This window comes from Macaca nemestrina, chromosome 6, assembly GCF_043159975.1.
Source record: "Macaca nemestrina isolate mMacNem1 chromosome 6, mMacNem.hap1, whole genome shotgun sequence".
NCBI lineage: Eukaryota > Metazoa > Chordata > Mammalia > Primates > Cercopithecidae > Macaca > Macaca nemestrina.
This window is the reverse complement of record NC_092130.1, coordinates 12,223,825-12,248,399: the sequence shown is the minus strand read 5'-3', so window position 1 is coordinate 12,248,399 and position 24,575 is coordinate 12,223,825. Positions and strand designations below refer to the sequence as shown.

General features: G+C 43.1%; 1 protein-coding gene across 19 annotated transcripts in view; it reads left to right on the top strand.

Moving 5' to 3' along the window:
* LOC105480824 (teneurin transmembrane protein 2) overlaps window positions 1-24,575 on the top strand; it is a 3,943,693-nt gene that overhangs the window by 3,870,447 nt on the left and 48,671 nt on the right. For 16 of the 19 annotated variants that reach the window (XM_071097760.1, XM_071097759.1, XM_071097767.1 and 13 more), the window contains 6 exons: window positions 4,750-4,869; window positions 8,435-8,696; window positions 9,449-9,716; window positions 13,262-13,405; window positions 13,924-14,173; window positions 21,620-21,640. In XM_071097760.1, the coding sequence (XP_070953861.1) occupies window positions 4,750-4,869; window positions 8,435-8,696; window positions 9,449-9,716; window positions 13,262-13,405; window positions 13,924-14,173; window positions 21,620-21,640 (1,065 nt within the window). The remainder of the gene's footprint in view (window positions 1-4,749; window positions 4,870-8,434; window positions 8,697-9,448; window positions 9,717-13,261; window positions 13,406-13,923; window positions 14,174-21,619; window positions 21,641-24,575) is intronic. The other 3 variants (XM_071097766.1, XM_071097764.1, XM_071097768.1) reach the window with 1 other exon arrangement.

Sequence of the window (24,575 nt, the reverse complement as noted above, 5' to 3'; positions counted from 1 at the left end):
CACCCTCTGTCCCTGCAAGCTGCTGAAGTCACTGATTTTCTTCCTGTTGGAGCCGGAGGAAGTGCTCCAGCTTTCCTGGGGACCCAACTGGCCTGGAATCTGCCCCTCTAGAGGCACCTCCCTCCAAGGGGGCCTCAGAGAAGTGCCCTTTCCTCACTTTGTGTTGGGCTCCAGAACGGAGCCCTAGTGTCTTTGCAGGATATCACCATCTTTAACCCAGAATCTGCTGGAGAAACCTGTTGATTCCCTGGTTTTTAGATCATTTTTAAAATCTGTTATTTTATGATGTTATTGTCATTATATTAAATCTCCCTTTATAATGCCTCTGATAGTGGCTTTTGTTCAAGCATTGCTGAAATAGTTCACTCAATAGAGTATTTTCAAAAGCTGTTATTAACTTGATAACATAACCTATCATTCAGTGGCATCTTAGAGTCAAGATGATGCCAGTTGCAAGGATTTATTGAGCACCTAGGATGAGCCAGAGACTTTGTGTAGATTATCTCTAATCCATACAATAATTCCATTTATTGCCTCTCCTGATTACCTACTGTGTGCAAAGCATTGTGCCACTGCATTTCACCCTTCATTCTCTCCAGTTTATTATTGCTCTTAGTTGCTAATTTGAGGCTTATGAATATTCTAGGGTCAAGTTATAGATTCATTTTGTCTTCAACTTCACCCTAGGACAAGTTAGAACTGTGCTCCTGGAGAAGAAAGCAAGGGGAAGGTTTGTCTTGCAGACACTTCCCCACCACCCCATCCCCTCCTCTTTTCTATGCACTATGTATGATTCTGAGGGTAGAGAGGAGGGGTAGGAGAGGCTAGGGGTCTTCTTAAGGCTTGGCCATGCTTCATCTCCCTCTCAAATTGGTCTGGGTCCAGATGTCGATGGTGTACGCTAATGCAGGAAGGAGGGGCATGGTCTACTTGGGGATGCCACACCCCATCTCTGTGGTCCTTCACATCGAGAAATAAATACTGCTTGTCAGGTCCTTTTTCACCAAACTTCTAGGTACTAGGAACTTGGGTAGGATGGTCCTGGCCCCTTTGCAGCCCTGACGACCCCCATTGTGCCATCTTTCTCTTATTTCTCTTTATCCTCATTCAGGTAGGTCCAGGAGCAACTCTGGAAGTATGCTACTTCTCTCGGCTTCCAAGCAGGGAAGAAATACCAGACTTCCCTTCTAACAGAAGCCCCTAACTTTATAAGTGATTATCTGGGAGCCCCCGTCATGAGCCTTTCATCGGTCCTGGACTCCGACTCAGCCCCTCAGCCGAGAGAACCCTGTGAGGGTGGGACAGGGAAGAGATGGGTGGCAGCACAGCTAATTCTACAGCCTGTTAGAGCTCTCTGGAAAGTTGGAGAGCCTCAATTCCTGCAGCTCTTTTGAATATGAGTGTCTTAACAAGGTCACCTTAGGCCAACAACTTTTGCTTCTCTCTGTTCTCATTTTACTAAAAATAAAATAGAAAAAGAAATAATAGAAAAATAAAAATAATCTCAGCCCTCCTCTATTTCAGCCCTGACACCTCCTATCGATATCGTGTTGGGCTCATAAACCTCATTTTCTTGATTAGTAAAATTAGGATAATACTATTAAATATGTAAAAGTTGATCAGACGAATTGGGTCATTCTTGTCATACCCAACTAAAGCAGAGTCAAGAAACCAGGAAGAAAAAGCACTCTGGGCACATAACATTGCCCTAGAAATGTAATTCTCCCCAGGCCTGGCTACTGAAACTGCCTGCTGTAACCTGAAACCAGTTATCTAATAGCAACTGAAACAACCTACTATGACTCTGAGACTAGTTGTACCCACCACCATCATTCACCAGTCAGAACTCACCAGATCACCAAAACTTTACCAGTCCCAGTTAACGTTCTCTCAAAAGAGTAAGTAACACTTCTCCTTATAAAACCTCCAAACTTCTCTGTTCTTCAGACATCCTGAAGACTACCCCATGCATATGCCCTGAATTGCAATTTTTGCTTCCCAAATAAAACATTTTAAATTTAGAGATTCATCTTTCTATTTTATTTGACTTTAACATATACTATACACAGTGTTATTACTGTTTCTTTTAGTAGAAGAATCTCTCAAGAAAAATTTTTTTAAAAACTGCAGATCTCTGATAAATAAAAAGTATTTACTCCGCTTGTTAAATCCTAGTTCTAGAACAGATTCTGTAAGTATACTTCCTTTTAATTATGAACATAATTCACCTTGCTAGAGACCTGTGACTGGGCAGAGCTTGCACTGGGCCATAAGCATTTCAGTGGGGTTTGTAGTTTACTTATACTGAAAATGCATGCTCTGAAGGCCTGTGCATCCTCTGAAGGTCTGTTTCAATCTGCTTCCTCATTAACCTCTCATTGTTTCTACCCTACATCCAGTCATTTCCTGATATTCTCCCTTTCACGCTTTCTTCACCTGGCCCTTCTAATTTTATCTTATTCTCCTCATCAATGGTTCCCACTTCCAGAAGGCACCTTGAGCTAGAGCCAAAATACAGGTGAACAGTCAGGAACCCCAGAATATTTGGTAGACTATGCCAGCCCAGGAGACCTGAAAGAAAGTTGCTTTAGAGAAAGCCTCTCTGAAGCTTTGAATGTGAACAATAAATGGCACCACCCAAATGAGCCCAGGCTCTCCAGCTGTCTGCATGGATACATAATTCAGAAATATGAAATGTAACTCCAAGACATAGGTTGAAGTTCAGTAAGCATGTGAATTCCAGTACATTATCATCTGACAAATAACGAAGGACAAAGCGAGGAGTAAAAAAGAACTTGAAAATTCAAGACTTCTAAAAGGGCGTTCCCCTAGATAATGGCGTACAAAAATAACTGAAATGCCTTGACTCCACCACTATAATTTATAGAGCAGATCTCACTATCTAGATAATGTGATAATTGTTACACATCAATAATCATAAATAGAAATGAACTGATAGTATGTCTTAGCTGAATCTTTTCTGCAAATTGACTGCCTGGAAACGATAGGAAGCCAGCAGCGAGGAAGAATTTGAAAAATAGAGGATAGAAATCACAAGCAGCACTACTCCTGTTATTCCTATGGCACGCTGCAAAGCCTTCTGCTGCAGGAATGATTTAAAAGAAATAGCGGTTGTAGAAAAAAAGGAAGGGTGGGGGGACTCCACTGAGGAATGTACTTTCAATTTTGTTTTCTCATCATGAGCACTGTGTACCTTGTGGTCGTCAACACACATCACTGATTTTAAAATAGTGTCTGGTAAGGTCTTAAAGAAATCTTAGTCCGAGCTACAATAAGAAAATGGAATTGAACAAAAGGATTATTTTCATAAATTAGTTTTCCACTTTAAAAGAGTCTAGCATTGTGGTTAAAACCAGCTAAAAATGACATTCATTTGTTAGGCAGCCAGTAGCAGACAATTAGAGCTGTCAGTGGAACAGTCTAAACACTCCTGACATCATCAAAGGGTTGGAGTTGAACAGCTGGGGGTATTGCTAATAAAAAGAGAGATACGGGAGACAGCATCCCTCCGGTTTTCAGGACAACTGGGAATGCAAAAGTAAGTGCATTCCAAAAATCGAGCCGACTTTGACAAGGTTCTGGCAAAAGACGGGTCAGTTGATCACCTCGTTCGGAAACTGGGAGTGTGTCCAGGACCCTGGGAGCCTGAGAACCTCTCTTCTTTTGCCAAATTGCCCAGTCGGCTGGGGGCTCGGTGCAGAAATGGAGCTTCTCATTGTCCCATTTCTCTGTGAAGTCAAGAGAATTCAGATGAGAGGAGACATGCGCGTTCTCCCTCCGTGGACTTTGAGCAGAATATTGTAACATCTCTTTGGCTTTATAGGACTTTCCCAGGGGTAGCTGGTTGGAAACCGGGATTTGTGGGAAAGTTCTAGTTACTGTGTCTGGAAAGAGAGAGATGTTCTGTAACACTGGAAATAAATTGGTAGGATTTCAAAACCCTCCAAGATAGCAGGAACTTGACATGAGAGAAATATGTAGTAACATAGAATCCAGAATCCAATATATTCCTAGCAGAAATGTGTATATTTATTGAATGTGTATATTGAAGGGTTTTGCTATATGTATCTCCAAAGTTCTCTTTTCCTCAGACCCTCATGGATTATGAGAAATTTTGCTCTTAGAGGGCAACAAAAGACAATGCATATGTATCTCCCAGCCATAAAACTCTCTGTGCTCCCTTCTACCCCCCTGACATTCTGAGATTATGAGAAATTTTGCTCTTAGAGGGCAGCAAAAGACAATGCCTATGTATTTCCCAGCCATAAAACTCTCTGTGCTCCCCTCTACCCCCTCTGACATTCTGGCCTCTAGAAGAGTAACATGGCCATCCTCCAAAGCTAAAAAATGGAAATAAGTAGCCAGATGTGGAAGCTCTCACCCGAGTATGGCACTCTCGGTGCCCGGCTAAGGAGCACCTGGGAATGATGAGGGACAACCTGAAGCTCAAGCCAAACAAAAGCCAAACAGTGTCAAGAAATAGAGCAAGGCCAAGAGTGGAAGGCGGGTGCCCAGGAGACCCCATGGCCCAGCTCGGTGACAGGAGATGCTGCTCATAGATTTCACCCCAAAATGTCACTAGTGTGGTTGTGGGAAACCAGAAGTTAATGTTGGAAGCCTTCTCCTTGCCTGAGGAACCAGACGAGGATGAGGGAGCAGAGGCAGTGGGGAATTGTCTCTTTGTTCTCCTTCATGTGGCTCAGAGACTTCGGTTTTTTTCTTTCTCAGCTTGGTTTCTCTCATCCGAGGCCAAGTAGTAACTACAGATGGAACTCCCCTGGTCGGTGTGAACGTGTCTTTTGTCAAGTACCCAAAATACGGCTACACCATCACCCGCCAGGATGGCACGTAAGTAGGGGCTCGGACCTACTCAGCACCACACGTGTGTGCAAAGAGACAGACGGCGCTGTTGGCGTGGAACCACAGGATTCCCCCTGGTGAACTGGAATGTCCACTAGGCCAGTCCCCTAGTGAGGATTCCCCCAAAGACATTTCATGCTTTTTGATGTGGCATCAAAAACAGAAAATAAATAGGAAAGCCAGCTTACCTAGTACAGCTCACAGCCACCTCGTCTTTTTAATGTCAGGTCAGTGCACGTGTGTGTGTGTGTGTGTGTGTGTGTGTGTGTGTGTGTGTGTGTGTTTTGGGATGGGGGCAGATTCTAGAAAAAGAAGGGAAGGTAGCTCTTAGAAACGAACTCCTGTTTTAAATCAAAGGCAGTGCAGGGTGACAGGAATCCACATGACATAGCGTCCTGTGGTGATCCCCTTCTGCTTTCATCTGTGGCTTTAGGAGTTGCGTTGTTTTCACTACTGTTTGGAGGGGGTGGCGTGTAATCAGAGAAGTCTAATTAAATACATTTAGCAGTCACCCTGCTGTGTGAAGGAGGCAACCTCTCCCTATTATCTTCTGATTGGAAACATGTACCCGTTCAGCCACCATCAAGATGAAAGCTCTGTCATTTCCTTAATCCATTTGGACATAGAGTAGAAATTTAAAGAAAAAGATAAGAAGAAGAAAAGAAATCTATGGGAGGGAAAAAACACTGACTTACTCTGGGCTAAAAATCACACAGACACACACACAATTATGGCATTCTATTTTAAATGCGAAGGGAACTGTGGCTACAAATCTGATCCAACACTCTTTCTGTAAAATGCACTCTGGAAAATCTTGGATATATCACAGAGGTAAGAACAGGGTTTTTTTTTTTTTTTTTTTACCTTTCTCTGGCAAAGAATCTGGCCTGATTTTCTTTCTAATGCCCCAAGGTAGCCTTAAAGGCAGTTTCAACAATTACCAGCCCCCAGGAGCACTACCTTCACTCTCCCACCTCTGAAACCCAAACAAGGAGTCTAAAGATTCATATCAAATCTTCAATATTCATGAAATTTCTGATATCTCACTCATACATTTCTGTAGCCAAATTTAATTATTTTAAAGCACAGGATGGCAGATGTGTGCCTTTCAAAATTACTCTGGCCCTTGTTCATTCTTAGAAGCCAGTGTTTTTTGTTGTGGTGGTGGTTTTTTTTTTTTTTTTTTTTTTTTTTGAGATGGAGTCTCGCTCTTGTCGCCCAGGCTGGAGTGCAATGGCACGATCTTGGCTCACTGCAACCTCCGCCTCCTAGGTTCAAGCGATTCTCCTGCCTCAGCCTCCCAAGTAGCTGGGATTACAGGGCCCGCCACCACGCCTGGCTAATTTTTGTATTTTTAGTAGAGACCAGGTTTCACCATGTTGGCCAGGCTGGTCTCGAACTCCTACCCTCAAGTGATCCACCCACCTCGGCCTCCCAAAGTTCTGGGATTACAGGCATTAGCCACCACGCCCAGGCCAGTGTTCTTGAAGAACTGACATCCTTCAGTCAATTGCTCTGAAGTCCCGTAAGACAACAGAAGAAGACATTGCTGAGTCCTTGATTTGCTATTTGTCCCTTTCTTCTGCATCCCTCTCCACTGCTTCCTGAGTAATTATGCCCCAAGTCCACTTCCCAGATCATCTATCCAACCTCCTGGATCAGTTACTCTTCAGCTTATTCAGGTTGCAAAGCTGTGGAAGTCACAAGACGTGCTTGGGAATGCTCTGAGGAATCCCACAATCTGTTGCATAGTGGCATGTGCCCCAAATATTCATGTTGATTCTACCGTGCCAAGTAGGAACAATTTGACTTCAAGACATTTGACTCTTTTCTGTACTCTATGCAGAACTATCCCCAGCAGTGTGCATGCCCAATAAATAAACACATAAATAAAGTAATTAATAAGTAAACTATTGTGCTGTACATGCTCTGATATTTATCTTAATATTCATATGCTCCCTGTTCATTCACATTTACTGAAAAACACCAAATGTGTTACTAAGATTGGATGAAACCAGCGAGTCAAGTATATTTTTACCGAGTTTTTACTGTGATCCAAGTACCCTTAGCTGCTGGGGATTCTGAAGGGAGCAAGACAGACAGCACCACTGCCCTCAAAGAGATGAAATTCTAAGGCCAGGTGCAGTGGCTCACACCTGTAATCCCAGCACTTTGGGAGGCAGAGACAGGCAGATCACAAAATCAGGAGATCGAGACCATCCTCGTTAACACGGTAAAACCCCGTCTCTACTGAAAATACAAAAAAATAGCTGGGCGTGGTGGTGGGAGCCTGTAATTCCAGCTACTTGGGAGGCTGAGGCAGGAGAATCGCTTGAACCTGGGAGGCGGAGGTTGCAGTGAGCCCAGATCGCGCCACTGTACTCCAATCTGGGCCCCAGAGGGAGACTCCGTCTCAAAAAAAAAAAAAAAAAAAAGAGAGAGAGAGATGAAATTCTAGAGGTGAGGTAAAATAAAGCTTAAAATTAGGACACTAGTCTCTGTTAACGTTCTTGTTTTCTGTTAATTGGGAAAAAGCTACCTTTATTCTACTTTACAGGTAGTACACCTCCATCCAGCTCTTAAGGAACAAACAGAAATATAGCTTAAGAACCATTGTCAAAGAAATCAGCCACAGAGCAGAGACTGATTAGAAGAATGCTGTAATGAGCTCCTCCCTGTGTCCTAACGTAGTATTGTTATGATTACACTATTTATTGAACACTCTATTAGCCTAGGACTGTGCTAAGTGCTTTACACGAATGGCCAGCAACATTTTCTGTAAAGGCCCAGACAGTAGTTTAGGCTTTGCTGGCCATGTGGCTTGTCACTAACAACTCAGCTCTGCCATTACAGCAGGAAAACAGCCTAAAACATATATAAACAAATGGGTATAACTGTATGCCGATGAACCCTTTTTTTTTAGTCTCACTCTATCACCCAGGCTGGAGTAGAGTGGTGCAATCTCGGCCCACTGCAACTTCCACCTGCCAGGTTCAAGCAATTCTTCTGCCTTGGCCTCCTGAGTAGCTGAGACTACAGGCACCCGCCACCACGTCTGGCTAATTTTTGTATTTTTAGTAGAGACAGGGTTTCACCATGTTGGCCAGGCTGGTCTTGAACTACTGACCTCAAGGGATCCATCCACCTCAGCCTCCAAAAGTGCTGGAATTACAGCCGTGAGCCACTGCGCCCTGCCCAGTAAAACTTTATTTAGCAAAACAGGTGGTGGGCCGGATTTAGCTCATGGGTCATAGTTTGTTGAGCTCTGCTCTACACTCATAATGTTTCACTCTTAGCCATGCCATGTGTATTGGTGTAATTATTCCCATTTTACAGATGAAGAAACTTAGGCTCAGAGAGGTTAGTAACTTGCCCATTGCCACTCAACTAGTAAGTAATAGAGCTTGGGTTCCAGCCCCACCTGTCTGTCTCCAAAGCCCATGTTCTCCTCTGTGCTCTGCCCATCCCATGGCCATCAGGGGAGGAGGAGAGGCATCCTGCTTTGTCTAAAGGTGAGTCTACCCTCTCATCAGCTCATTTACTCCCTCTCCAGGTTCGACCTGATCGCCAATGGAGGTGCTTCCTTGACTCTACACTTTGAACGAGCCCCGTTCATGAGCCAGGAGCGCACCGTGTGGCTGCCGTGGAACAGCTTTTATGCCATGGACACCCTGGTGATGAAGACCGAGGAGAACTCCATCCCCAGCTGTGACCTCAGTGGCTTTGTCCGGCCCGATCCAATCATCATCTCCTCCCCTCTGTCCACCTTCTTCAGTGCTGCCCCTGGGCAGAATCCCATCGTGCCTGAGACCCAGGTAGGAATGGCAGTGCCGGGGCAGGACTCTCAGGACTTCCCTAACCAAAACCAACTGGACACTGCCTCTCCCCGAGTGGACTAGAAACTAATATAGGGGAGTGAAAACAGTGGGAGCATAATAAAATTTATAGCCACCAGAGATGTAAGTTTGAATCCCTCTTGGCTGTTCTGCATGTTTGCAGATAGTCATTCAAGACTTTGGCAGTCATCAGAGCTTTTAATAAAATAAAAACAACATACATATGTGCAACCCACCTGCAAATTGCTTTTTATTCCTGTTAGTTACAGAGATACATGATAAGAGGCACTTTAATGATCTACATTGGTGTTACGGCAGAGGGCATATTATATTATTGCCTCCCTGTTGCTTTATACGGATTGTCAGTGGAAGTTGTAGGTTCATATAATTACAGCCTCTCGTGGCCTCCTTGCATGCAGCTAGCAATAAAGCCTGCTGTTCTTATTTACATCTTTTGCCAACACTGTGGTTTTTCAAAAAGAAACACAACAGTGACCAAGAATAATTATTAATCCAAAAATCATAACCTCAGCCCCATCACTCTATGGTGGAGGATAAAGTTTTTGTTGTTGTTGTTGTCGTTGTTCTTTCTCAGTGGTGGTAAGTGGTTCTTGCACCCACATAAAATGTGATGCCTCAGTGAGAGACATAGCAGACTGAGAGTATCAGGGTTACAGTTTACCTGCACAGGTGTGTTTGAGGTGTGTATCTGCCACGTGTTTCCTCTCCAGGTTCTTCATGAAGAAATCGAGCTCCCTGGTTCCAGTGTGAAACTTCGCTATCTGAGCTCCAGAACTGCAGGGTACAAGTCACTGCTGAAGATCACCATGACCCAGTCCACAGTGCCCCTGAACCTCATCAGGGTTCACCTGATGGTGGCTGTCGAGGGGCATCTCTTCCAGAAGTCATTCCAGGCTTCTCCCAACCTGGCCTACACCTTCATCTGGGACAAGACAGATGCCTATGGCCAAAGGGTGTATGGACTCTCAGATGCTGTTGGTATGTTTTGGTTTCAACCACTTATTGATCAATGGATTTAGTCGTGTGTTAATTCGACCCATATTTATTGAGTTCCAAGGATATGCCAAGCACCATTCCAGTAGATAAGGACACAGTGGTCAAGAAGACAGATAAGATTCCTCTTCCATGGCTTTACATTTTGGTAAGGTATTGAGATAATAAATACAAATGAAACAAAGAAATATCAAAAAGGATAAGTGCTAATAAGAAAATAAAAGTAAATGATCTATATTGGGAAGGAGGGGCAACTGTGGCAAGTATTTAGGGAAGGCTCCTCCGCAGGGCAGCATTTAAGCAAAGACTTTAATGACAAGAAGGAACCACATGAAAATCAGAAAAAGAGGATTTCAGGCAGAGAGAAGAGCAGGGTGTGTTTAATAGACAGAGAGAAGGCCAGTGTAGCTGGAGTGTAGTGGAAAAGGAAAATATTCAAGATGATGGGAGAGAGGTGGTCAGGGGCTAGTTCATGTTCCAGACACAGCACTTGTAAATGGCACAGAATGCCCCTGGATAATCAGAAAACAGGGTTTGAGGAGATCAGAAAGCCACATGCTATGTTCCAGGGCTTTGTCTTTTGAAGGAATCACGATTCCCTCCTTACGAAAGATCTTCGTAAGAGAAGGGTCCTACCGTTATCAGAGTTGTGAGCTGTAGATTAATCTTAACCTACCTTGTATCTTCCTACATGTAGAAAGCTATCTAGGAATTAATTAAAATCCAGAATCCTATGTTCTCTTCACCAATAGTCGTGTGTATTTTAAGAACTGTAAAGATAAGTTACCAAAGTAAGAAACTAGCACCTCAGAAATTTTCACTATAATTGGCAGCCAATGTTTATCAGACTTTCCCTTCATGCAGAGAGCATTGTGCTAAATCCTTTGTCTTGGGTAACCTCTCAATAACCCCTCAAGTAGGCACTCTCATAACCCCATTGTGCATATGGGGCAGGAGGGAAAGGGTAAGAAATTTGCCCAAGATCATGCCACTGACAGGTTACACCTGCTTAGGATACAGCCCTGGATGTCTGCTTCATCAGTAAGTGGAGTTAACTTAACCAAGATAGTAAGAAGTTCCCAGAGTAACTAGTGCATTTAATATACAACACTAGCTAATCAAATATATATATATATATATATATATATATATATATATATATATATATATATATATATAATATCTGTCTTTAGCTAATATCAAAATGACAGCCAATATCAAAAAGTAGACTAAATATTGTAATGCACTTCCATATACTCCAGCGCCTACCATTATCAACTCACGATGAGGCCTCTTTTTTCATACCCCCATCCACTCCCCTTTCTCCTACATTTTTCTGAAGCAAGTCCTAGACATCACATCATTCAATCTGTAATATTTAAGAATGTATCTCTAAAAACACTCTAAAAATATAAAAACAATATCATCACAACAAAAAAACACAATAATTCCCTAAAACCATCACATAGCCCATCATTGTTCAATATTTCAATTGCCTGACAAATACCATAAACTATTAATACTTTGTCTCAATATCCCATAAGATCCACCTTTTGCAATTGGTTGATTTCTCTTAAACTGTTTTTTAAAGTTCTTTTATCTTTCCTTATCTTTCTCTCTCACTCTAACCTTCATAATTTATTTGTTGAAGAAATTGGGTTGTGTGCCTGTAGAATTCCCCATATAGCATGGTTGGTTGGTTGGTTGATTGATTGGTTGGTTCTCGAATTGCATAATAATGGATATTTGGCCTGTTCCTCTGTTCCCTATATCTCCTGACAATTGATAGTTGGGCTTTGAAGCTTTCTCAGGTTCAGGTTTGATTTTTTGATTTTTTGTTCTGGCAGAACAAGGTGATAGGTGGGGCTGTGTCCTTCCGTCAAGAGGCACCTAAAGTCAAGTTGTATATTTTTTAGAGATTTCAGTAGCCATTGATGTTCATTGCCTAGTCTGTCCGGTCATTAGGGATTGCAAAATGATATTTTAATTCTATACTTTCTTCTTCATCTATTAGCTGAAATACTTCTAAGCAGAGATGCTTTCTCCTTAACTACTTGGTTATTTAAAGTACAGTTCAAATAGGAAAGAATAGATAAATGTTTGATTATTTCCCTTTAGTTACTAGTTTTCAATATAATGAATTGATTCATCATCCAGTGGTGGCAAATTAATGTTTCTTAAATACCATTATGAACTCGTGGGCCGAAACGCATCTAGTATGTTTCAATCCATTGAAGTTATTATCCTCACTAATGGCCAAATGGCCCCATCTTTGGTCAGTGGGCACCTTTTCAAGCTCATTCCCATATCCTTTTGACATGACCCTAATAGATTTTGATTCCTTCCTTGCTATCTAGTATGATAAAGTAGGCTGGTGTCATTGTGTTCATTTCTTACTCCAGCCATTTCTTCCAGAAGCCCTGATTCCTTTTAATGAGAAATAATATATCAAGGCCACAAGCCAGGCACTAGCAATTCTCTTTGCTGCTGGGGCTGGTCATTTGGCCTTTGTTTCTTGGCATTTTCAGAGGACAAGCTAGGAAATATATAGGGTTTTTTAAAAGATAAAAATGCATCCCCCATTCGTATTGACACTTCTATATCTCAGGAATTTTTTAAAGCTGCAGAGAATCCCCAAAGGTGACACACATAGTTAAGAGTTTAATGCAGTAGGAATAGCAATAATAACAATGCCTCGTATTTCTAGACCAGCGTTCCAATTAAAAATGTATGGCATCTCAGCGCTTCATCTCATCTCTCCTTACCACATCTGTCTGAGTAATTGAGGCTTCACTTAACCCATTTTACACGTGGGGAAAATGGAGCCCCAAGGAAGCGTGAGCTTGGAGCCAAGCTAGGACTAATGTCCTTCATTTCCACCTCTCTCTCCCATTTGTCCATGTGGCAAATGCAGCATTTTTACAAACAGCTTTTGGATTCTGTTCCCCATTGAATCCCCATGTAACTGGCAGGCTGTACTCCTGCTGGTGCCTGCCTCTCCTGGCACTTTCTGGAATCCTGAGTGAACACATCAAGTGTCTTAATTTACACAAGCTATTGCTCCCAGAATCTCCATGTCAATGAGCCAGTACCATCCCAAAGGGCTTTCTCCTAGTAAGTGGAAATAAATGACACACAATATAATAAATGCATGCCGTGAACAGCAGGCTGAGAGAAACAGTCTCCTGTCCATCTCTAAAGGGGAATTGTGTCAGGTTTTCAAATGATTCCTTTCCTCCCTCCATGTCACCAGGGTCATTTTTGAAAGCCAGTCGTTCATTGGAAAGGTCTTTCCATCCCCACAGAGTACTACTGTGTAAAGTTTCAAGGTTGAGTTCAACTCAAAAATCTGAATTTAATATTGTAGAATCACAAGGAGAAAAGCAATCAGCCTGCCTCTTTGAGTGAGTTTTTGGAACAGAATCTGTATTACTGCGAACACGTGCTTCTCATTCTTGCTACAGAGCTCTGGAGTAATCAAGTAAACTCTCTCTTTTCTCTCGCTCTGCCCCACCCCGTTTATCTTTCAGTGTCTGTCGGGTTTGAATATGAGACCTGTCCCAGTCTAATTCTCTGGGAGAAAAGGACAGCCCTCCTTCAGGGATTCGAGCTGGACCCCTCCAACCTCGGTGGCTGGTCCCTGGACAAACACCACATCCTCAATGTTAAAAGTGGTACGTGAACACATCTTCTTTCCCAGCCATAGCCTTGCCACTTCTCTGGAACCTTGTCTCTTTTCTCAGCATTTAAGTGGTCACACCTCCCCTTCCCTTGGTCATTTTTTCATCAAGTGCTCAAAATATGCATAGATTTTCCTACCTTCTCCTTTTATTTTATTATTTTTTTAATAGAAACAGGGTCTTGCTTTGTCATCTAGAGTGTAGTGGAGTGGAGCCATCGTAGCTCACTGCAGCCTCAACTTCCCAGGCTCAAGTAGTCTCCTGCCCCAGTCTACCAGGAAGCTGGGATTACAAGCTTCTTTAGTTATCCTCCCAAGTGTCATTTTACCTAATGCCACAGCATGTGGGGTCCACCTCCCCCACTGCAGCTCTCTCCACATCGTGAAGAAGTTGGAGAGCTCCTCAAGCACTGAAGATTCCTAATTTTTCTCTTCCCCTCCCTCCCAGTTGGCCAATATACGTGTCTTCCCCAGAGGGCTTCAGTAACCCCTCCCATTCTCCAACCCCCACAGGAATCCTACACAAGGGCACTGGGGAAAACCAGTTCCTGACCCAGCAGCCTGCCATCATCACCAGCATCATGGGCAACGGTCGCCGCCGGAGCATTTCCTGTCCCAGCTGCAACGGCCTTGCTGAAGGCAACAAGCTGCTGGCCCCAGTGGCTCTGGCTGTTGGAATCGATGGGAGCCTCTATGTGGGCGACTTCAATTACATCCGACGCATCTTTCCCTCTCGAAATGTGACCAGCATCTTGGAGTTACGGTAAATGGCCATACAGGCAACCTTCTGTTGCTCTCTTGCCCCCCATAACTCCTGAGTTTGATTGGGTAACTGGGGCCGCATTTGGGGTTCTCTGGAGAAGATATAGTCCTTGTGATCCAAAACTTAGGCCCAGAGTCAAATAAGGAGGTGAGAGAAATGCTTTGTGTATCTATGAAAAACCATACACAGATTTGATATGATAGTCAACAACTGACTTACAGACAAGGCTTTTGGTCTCCAGACTGGAGAACAACCGAGGCATCTTTTATTTTTAAGAAGCTCTGTAGACATACATCAAAGTTTGAGAACCACTAATGTTCATTTGCTAATTCAAAATGTTGTATTGAGCATCTCTATCTGCTAGCTCTCTATAAATTCTCTAGGTCTTTGCACATTCACTAGGATAGCACTCCCTTTACTGTGTAGGCTTTGCTGTGTAATTTCTGGCCAGCCTAGGTAGATTCCTCCTGCCCATTGCTGGCTACTAAGTCTGAAGGCCAGACCCCTCTGTGCTGGGAAAAAACTGACCCCTAAAAGCTCTTAGACATGCTCTTGCCAGGAAAGTTGATTTCAGACCCTCAACTCAGGAGATCTGTAATTAGAGAGAGAAATAAGATCTATAAAAAAGGGGCAAAATTTCATTCAACAAATATTTGTTGAATGTATACCATGTCCCAGGGGCTTTCTGACTAGAAAAAAAAAAAAGTAGGGTCAAAAAAGCACCTGTTGTTGTGTTTGTGTTCTGATAAGGAGCCACAGACAAAATCATGTGGGCAAATAAAAAAATAATAATCTCCAGTATCCTTAATTGCTTTAGGGGAAATATAACAGAGTAAGAAACAGGAACTGGGGGACAGGGAGGGTACATGGATGAGGAGGCTACGTAAGATGAATTAGTTGGAGAAACCTCTTGTACTAGGTGATGTTTGGCTAGGATCTGAGTGATAGACGTCAGCCATGGGGAGATCTGGAGAAAAGCACTCAGGCAGAGAGAAGTTGTTCAAAAGCCCTATACCAGCCAGTAGCCTGACTGATTTAAGGACTGACAGAAGCCTAATGTGGCTGGAGGGTGGTGAGCTCAGGGAAGGGTACCTCAATGCATCAGAGTCTCACTAACCACTTAGACAAGAGTACATTGTATTTCAATGAACAAGCAATGGAGGTTGAAGTAGGGAGTGGGGTGGAATTGATATGATCTGATTTCCATTTTTTTTAAAGATGACTCTGGCTATTGTGTGTGGAGTAGACTGTAGGACTGCAGGAGTTGAGGCAGGAAAACCCATAGGGAAGCTGCAGCGATTGTCCAGGATTGGGGCAATGATGATTTGAACCAGAATGGTAGCAGAAGAGAGAGGAGTGCTCCAATTAGTGTCCAATTAGATTTTGAGATAAATCTGATAGGATTTGCTGATGGATCAGGTATAAGGAATGAACAAAGACAGAAACGAATCAAGGGCCCTGCCTAGGATTTTGGCCTGACAAATGAGTGAATGATGGCGTCTTCTGAAGCAGCCTTAGCCTCTCTCCTAGAAGGAGCTGCAGGTTGCACTTGCATTTGAGAGTCTCTGAGGCCCCATCTGGGAGAAATATCAGTGGCCTGCCCCCAGCAACTGCTGCTGAGCATTCTTGGGAGCTGAGAGTGTGCCAGGGACTGAGAGGAGTAAAAAGAGAGGAGAAAACAGGAGCTTCACCCTGAGGAGGTTGCAGCCTCAGTGATCCAGTGGGCACGTATTGAGCATGGAGGTGAGCCAGGCATGTGCTGGGCTCTGCGGTACAAAAGGGGATGAAACACAGGCTCAGAAAACACCCATGTGAGCATGAGAGGTAGCACCTGGGGAAGTCAGTGCAGTTCAGGCTGAGCTGAAGGGCCAAAGGCCAACCATCATGGAGATCCAGAGACAAGCCTGGGGTGGAGGAGGGGGCATGGTAACCAGAGGGTGAACAATGACAGCAAGAAGGAGACACGTGGGAGGAGGCCAGGTAGCCTTCACACTGCCAAACTGGCGATCAGACAAAACACTTTTCCTAGACTTACCCATCCATATAGATTCCCTTCCCAAGATGTTTTTGTTTGTTTTTTTAATCCTAGGAAAGCCTCCTTTTCTCAGGCACCCTGTGGGCATCAGAGAACCATGGGAGAAGGCAGAGCAGGGTGGAGGTAGCACTGTGCTGTACCATTGCCTATAGGAAAAAAGGGTGGAAGTATTTCATGTGGCCCTTGTAGTCTTCCACATCAGGCCTTTCCTCCTTTGTCACCGTTCTTCCTGCTCAGAGGCTAATCAGCCCTCACTTGGTACAGTCCCACCTCCAAACCTTCACTCTTGCTGCTTGCTCTGCTTAAAATACCCTCCCTACCTAATCTACCACATCACACCCACCTGCAAGGCGCAGCGTCAGGGCCCCCTCTTCCATGTAGCCTGATTTCCCCAGCAGAAGCGATTCTCACCCACCTCTGAGTCACTGCACTCTCTGATCTTAGAGTTGATGCCACTGAATGCCTTGTTGTCATTATGTCTATGTAAGTCTGTAGGGCCCAAGCATGTGAACTTCTGCAGGGCATACCCCTTGGTCATCTTTGTCCCTTTAATGCCTAGAGGAGGTCCTGGCCCACACTAGGTGCTCAAGATAGGTTGCTTAAATTAAAGAAAACGCAGACCCATCTCCTCCCTCTTGTTGGAGTTATCCCTGACTCCATGTCTCTCAAGCTGTGGAGGTCACAACGTCAACGGTGCAAGCTAAGGGCCCAATCAGAGCAAGTCACGCCATGCGCACGTGGTGACATTAGGACAGCTTGAGGCGGAATATGGCTCCCAATTTCCCTCGACAGCTGTGTGATTTTTTTAACTGCCTTTAGCCTTGTTCTTACTTTCATCAGCCAGGTACCCAGAGCCGATTAGAAGTTAAGCTTTTACAAGAACACTGGTTTTATTCTTCTTTTCTTCCCACTACATACCTGAAAACAAAGGGCTGTCAATCCCCTCTCTTCAAAACAGCAACCAGCAGGGGGAGGGAGGGGGAGGAAGAGACCTGTCTTGCTTATGTCTTTTCTCCATTGTGAGTTGGCAGCTGAATGATTCAATTTCGGGAGTCAGTGCCCGTCCCTATCTCGCTTACCCACCCCAGAGCTGAGCCTCTGAATTGGGATCCTATTGAAATGTTTCCATGGTTCTCTTGCTATCCTTCCCCGTTCCTCCTTCCTTTGTCTCAAAACATGCAGGGACAAGTTCTATACACTTAAATAACTTCTGATGCTACAAAGAGCCTTCTCTTAGGTAAAATGGTTATCATCTGTGTGCTCTGATTAGGCGGACATTTAGGACATTTTTCATACTCCTTTCCCATAAAAGCCTGATATCCCATCTTTACTCGTCCATTTCCCACCACCCTTTCCAAGTGGTCTCAGGAAAACCTAAGCCCCCGTAGCAGAGTAAATTTGTCAGTCACTAACATTATAGGGAGAATTTCTCTCACAGAAAAATCTTTCCTCCCTCCCCAACTTTAGAACATCTTAGGAATTAGACCTCAGTATAAGGCAGTGAATTACATGGGATGGGACAATATCTCTCTACCTTTTTTTAGCTTAGCTCCTTTTAATGAACATAAGAATCTCACATTTTCCGTAATTTTTGAAATTCCAATTCTTTTTATTTTTTAAACATAAAGTAATATTATGATATTAAACATGCTTTTTTCCAACTAAACCGCTTCTCCATGTTGACATTTTGATGGTGCTTTCAGCATGGAGTCAAGGGTACCATTCATTACAGGAGACCTTCAGAGAAGGGACTTGTCCAACCCAGATGTGTTAGTACCCGGTAGGGGGAAAGTGGGAGCCTGGGAAGGTGGGCAGAGCCAGCAGACATTGGAAGGAAGCATCACCAAGGACAAGCTCTGCCTGAGAGTTTCAGCCAGGACAGACCCTGCTTGATGACCAGGTAGACTCTTAGGGAAGACTATGTGGTTCCACTCAAAGACCAGAAATGCTTTTCCTGTGTGGTCAGGCTTTGAAAATGGGGGTCAGGAAAGAAAAGTCATGAAGCACTCAATCCAGAATAAAAGTAAAAACAATGTCCCCATAAAATTTTGGAGACTGATTGGAACTATTTTCAAAGCCTTTTTAGCAAGGGTAGAACCCAGATTTCATGAAGCCTAACACTAAGACAATTTCAGAGACTCTCCCTAAGAAGAAAAAAATAAAATTATAAATATGAAATGAGAAATGAGGCCAGGCACGGTGGCTCACGCCTGTAATCCCAGCACTTTGGGAGGCTGAGGCAGGCGGATCACAAGGTCAGGAGATCGAGACCATCCTGGCTAACACAGTGAAACCCCGTCTCTACTAAAAATACAAAAAATTAGCCGGGTGCGGTGGCAGGCGCCTGTGGTCCCAGCTACTTGGGAGGCTGAGGCAGGAGAATGGCATGGGCCCGGGAGGCGGAGCTTGCAGTGAGCTGAGATTGCGCCACTGCACTCCAGCCTAGGCGACAGAGCAAGACTCCGTCTCAAAAAAAAAAAAAAAAAAGAAAAAGAAAAAGAAATGAGAAATGAAATGGAATATTTAGGATGAGAAAAGAAACCCAAAAACTTGCAAAGTTTAGAAAAGCCAATTCTATCACAAACATCACAAAATCCAGACAAATAACCTAATATTTTTATTAATTATCTCCTGTAACACTTCCACAATACACGTTTTTCTATACTTTTTGGCTGCATATCTTTGATCATCTTTTAATATCACAGTCACTTTGTAATTTCATTATCTATAGAAGTGACAGAGGAATTTTCAGTCTTTCCTCTAGTAGGGCTGATCAAAATTTGTTTCAGATTATTGATAAATTAGAAAACTTTCTTTTGTGTTCATAATTGATTACTGGTGATGTATAAATCATTAGAGTTATAAAATTGGGGAAAATCTTTATCAAGTTTCCTTTGTAATATCTCTGGGCATTTCAGGTTTTCCTGTGGAGTGAATAATCTAAATAATATTTGAAATGATGCTCATTAACCAGTTTGTCATCGATGTCCTTGTATTAGTGAAATATGAATTCTACATGGGGCCTTTCACTCTCTGCAATGATGTTAGACAAATCAACATGGTAGGGAAGGAGCATTCCTGAAAGACATTCCTGTTCAAGAATGGCTAACAATCATTTAGCTGGGTGCAAAGGACTACAAGCCACATGAGCTCATCCTCCTGAAACTAAACCAAATGTACTCCAAGTCAACTTCTCTTTCGTTAGAACAACAACAACAAAACAACCCTGTGGCTACTCCAAGTCCACCTTCCTCAAGGGGAAAATGTGGCACAGAGAGAGCTGGAATGAAAAAAGACAACAGTCTCCACTGATTGTAGATTTGTCATTCTGAGCAGAACATGAGGGATTGGACCTAGTCCTAGGCAGGATCTCCCCTTCTCTAAGGGAAGCAGCCTCATTCCTTGCTTCCTTCACTCAAGAACCCATTTTTCCAGCCCTAACTCTCTCCTGGGCCTTCTACTAAGTACCTGCAATTCAGAGATGAGTGAGTCATGTCCTGTTCACAAAGAAGTGAGGGGGACAGGCACACAAACATAAATCACCAGACAGCATGATGGCAGCCCTGAGAGTCAGGCTGAGAATGCCACAAGAGACCCTGAAGGCTTCGCAGAGACATCATTGAGACTCTACAGTGTGAAGAAGAGCTAATGCATCTCAATTCTCCCATCTGAAACACCACTTTTTCCTCAAAGGGCTCACCTAAAGAGTCTGTGGTATTAAAACCATGCACACAAAGCCTAGGCCTATCCCTTGTAAGTAGGACATCTGAACCCAGCTGCATAGACTGACTTGGTGATGCTGTTATTCTGGTTTGTTGCCTGCTAAGCACCCAGCCTGCTGTGATCCTGCACTGGAATAGCAGTGACCTCAGCCTTTCTCCAAAGCTCATATTCATATGATCATTCAGGCTCTACACTCTCCAACGACTTGATCCTTCACCCCTGCCCTTCTCCTTCCTCCAACATAGATCTTATATTAATCAACTGAAAGCAGATGTTCCTAGGAAAGAAGTAGGTCAGGTCTGCAGACCCAAATCCCATCCAGTATTTTTACAAAATCTTGACTTTAAAAAGTGAAATTGATATTGCAATAATTAAGAGCCAAATATGACTACCACTGGTGGCAGATAACATTTCACTTTCATTAAGCAATATAAAATAGACGCAAGAATTCCCGGCTGCCACCCTGACACACCAGGCTTTGCAGAATGAATCTTAAATTGCACTATGTCAGTCAGAGCTCAGGAGTTATCAGCATCATTTAATTAACTTTTTTTTTTTTTTTTTGCAAAAACTAACACATTGGAATAAAATATAAAATTGTAATCCCTGTGCAAACCCACCACTAATGATGGCCCCCGGCAGAGGACTGAGCTACACCTGACCAGAAATCAGGGCATTAAACTCTCTTTGTCCCTTCCCTGAAGCCTTCCTCCTCAACTGAAAGGAAAAGAGGGGTTAGGGGTTTCTTCCACCTTGGCCTAGAAGCCTCGAGAACAGGAGTCCTTCTCCTTACTTGAGACCCTAGCATCTTCTCGTCTCTGGCACGTTAACTTTCAACCACTTTCCTATTGAAATTGAATATATTTCTTCTCTTAAAACAACAACAAAATTTTTACTAGTTCTCTGATAAGAAACGATAACTGGAGTCTTTGACTCCAATTCCAAGAGGATATTATTACCTATAAATTTCATTGTGGACCTTATTGCAATATTGGACGTCACCGTTTAGAAAGAATGCATATTTGGGGTCCCACCCCAAGTGAAAAGGGGACAATGAAGGTGACATGGAGCAGGGAAAGGAAATGGTTCAGAGTCTCAGGGTTCAACAGCCTTTGCCCAACTGCAGTAGGCTCTGAGCAGGGTCTCCCTCTTGGGTGGGAGATGCACTAATGAAATGCACTAATGAGATACCGTGAAATGCACTAATGGCAACTAAGTGGTACAGGTGTCACCATCCTCCCTCCCACACTCAGAGTGAACATTACAAGTGAGTCACAGTACTCTTTATAGCTGATATTAAATTTGGCTTCAAAATCCTTCTACCACCACACTCCCAGTAGCCATTACTGGTCAACACATGTTGGCACCCAAGACATAACGCGTTTGCCATCCCTTCCTTAGTCAGGAGGCATATTTCACCTATAGAAATCTGTGTCTTGTGACAGTCACATTGCTGATGAGAGAATTCAAGCTTTCTTGTCCAGATTGTCCAATGTCTGGGAGGAGTCCAAAATCAGGGGCACTTCTCAAGCTATTGAGCCAGGAGTTGTCAGTTACAGGGGAAAAAAGAAAAAGACTGCCTTTTTTGGGCCCCTTTATACGAGAAACAAAAATGTTATGTTTGCTTTATCATCAATTCTTCTGCTAACTGTTTGTTCTTTTTTCCTTTCTGTTTTCTTTCTATAAAGAAATAAAGAGTTTAAACATAGGTAAGATGAAGAACTCTTTCCCATATAATTTGATATGGTTCGTTTGCTTCCTTGTGTTTGCTTTTTTTGTTTTGTGCTTCTTGTGTAATGTTGTATATTTTTATGTACCAAATATAGTAACTTTTTTATGTGCTAATTGTGTGTTGTGGATATGATAAGCTTTAGCAATTATGAAATGCAGTCAAAAAGCAACCAAATAAGCTGACAGTAATTAGAATTTCCGGGAGATTCAAGTGCAAGATAATGAACCCTCAGCGAACTTTTATCCCGACTGCTCAGTGCGGTCCATAATTGGGCTAAACAGTTGAGGCAAACTCCTGGCTTTTGTAAATGCTGGACTGGGTTCACAAAAGCTTTAATGAACTGGAAACGGGTTAAAAACTCATTTTCAACTCATTAATGATTTTTTCCCCTGGATATATGGTCATCTTTAAAAAAAAAGTTAATTGCCAATCTGCCGGTCAGAATGAATCCAACAGTCAGATGCATTGAGAATTTTCATGGAGTAAAATCACTTTTCAATAGTTTGAAGGATAGAGACCAAGTATTATTCATCAAAACCGCCTTGATCATTATATTGATCCAAGGTTATCATTTAAAACCACACTAGGACAATTCACAGATAAAGTGTAAAACACACATACACGTGCATTCACACGTGAACTGTGCTGAAATGGAGATAGCATGAGCTTTCTTAAAGAAAAGTCACCTTATTTTTATTCAGAAGAAGAGAAAAAACAAAGCAATCTATACCACTACTCAACGGAATGCTTCTGCTCACTTTTTGAAATGAAACATGGACAGCTTTCCTTCATGATGTTAGGTCAAAATTAGACAAAAAGCAGTCAAATTGCATAAGATCATAACAGTGAGTGGAAAGGCCATGCATTGAAAAAGTCCTCTGCTTTCTCCTCAGGCACCCCAAAACTGGCTGGTTATAGGCACCCCATTTGAGTCAAATTTTAAAAATAAGTAGAAATGCCTTGGAAGGACATTTTTCCAGGAAATTCACCAACCTCATGTGATCTTTGCCACAGCCACAGGTGTGGAGGCATGGCTGTCCCTCTGACCTGAGTTTTTCTGCAAGCATCTTAGTGAAAATAGGTATGAGACTGTAAGGAAGAATGGTCTCCCCAAGCAAGAACTGACCTCACACCCTCCATCGCCTGCTCTTCTGCCAGAGCTTTTGAAAAGCCTCCTCAAATCAGGCTCCCTAGAAAGTCCAAAATTAATTATCTCTCTCATAGATAGGCACAGATGTGCAATGCCTTGATCCTTCTGTTGATCATGCCAGCTACTGTTCATTCAGTAACAGAGTGCAGCATCTAATTAAAAAATGGCATGAATTTTTCCCTTTCTGCCCTAATTTGTTTTGCATATATGGATAGTCTCTAATGACTTAATAGCTGAAAAACAAGAAAAAAAGAGGAAAGGAAAGGAAAGTAATGGAACCCAGGTAGTCTATGTTTTAGTTATCTGGGCTGGAATTTCAGAAAAACTTTGACTTCTAGTTCAGGGATGTGTCTTAATAGCAACCTGAATAGAAACTGGAGTGAAAGATGGTCTCAACTCAACACAGATTGTTCCTAAAACTAGCTTCCTAGTTCTTTTTTTTTTTTTTTCCTTAAATCAGAGAAGAACCCAAATGGTGGTGTTTTAATTAGTAATTTACTAGCTAATGTCAACAGGACAAATGCGTCCAACACTGTCATCTCTCTCACCTTCCCTCCACCTCTCCCAGCCCCTGTTCTCCCATCAGCCCAAAGTAAAATTGAAAAATAATAGGAAAAGGCTGGTTGCATGGCTTACACCTATAATCCCAGCACTTAGGGAAGTGAAGGCAGGAGGATCTCTTGAGGCCAGGAGTTTGAGATCAGCCTGGGCAACATAGTGAGACCCCATCTGTACCAGAAACAAACAAAAAACAGTTTTTAATTAGCCAGGCGTGGTGGCATGCACTTGTTGTTTCAACTACTCGGGAGGCTGAGGTGGGAAGATCACTTCAGCCCAGGAATTTCAGGCTGCAGTGAGCTCGAATTGTGCCACTGCTCTCCAGTGAGACTCTGTCTCTAAGAAAAATAAAATAAAATAGCAGGGAAAAAAAGGGGGGGCTGTGCTCATTTCAAAACATAGCCTACCACACTGAGGCAGAAAGGCAATTATTGCTTGCGTCCTAGAGGTGGTGATTGTAATAACCAGTAGAGGAATAACATAAGCACCTATTCTGGTCCCAACCTCAAACCAGTGACAGGTACTACAAAGGGAAGAACTGCAGGGTTTTGAGCCAGAGGGAACATTAGCAATATCCAGTATGATTGATTTAATCCCCCAGCCACCCCCACCCAAAAAAAAGCTAAGACCTGACACAGTCAAATGACTTAACCAAGGTCACCACCAGCTGGGTCAGAATTGAGTTTTGAGTTTCCTGTGTTTTAGCCCTGAGCCACTTCTACAAGTCTTACTCTGTCCTAGTTAGCCTCACACAGGGCAGCTAGACACTTGGCAGTGGAAGCAGCCCAGGTCTCGGAGGCTCACGCCTTCCTAATACACTTCACACATATAAAGGTATTAATCCCCTAGTGTGGCTGAGGGCCCTGGCAGACCCTGACTCATGCCTGTGACCTCACTGTTACCCAGATTTGAAAAGTGCATCTCCTCTCCCAGTAATTCAGATTCCAGACACAGTACCAGCAAGATACCCACATGTCTTTACACTAAATGCCAACTTTATCCATATCCACACTGAAGAGCAGTAAAGAAGCAAGCTCTGAGGCTGGAGATTGGGAATGGTTCTGGGGTGTTTCCCATGATAAAATTAGGAAAACTCCAGGTTGCCCTAGTATTAATGGTCTAGTACCCTGGAGGCATAGGATAAAATGAGAACATTGTCACATGGAAGTGTTCCTCTATCCCACTTGAGAATACACTAAGTCCT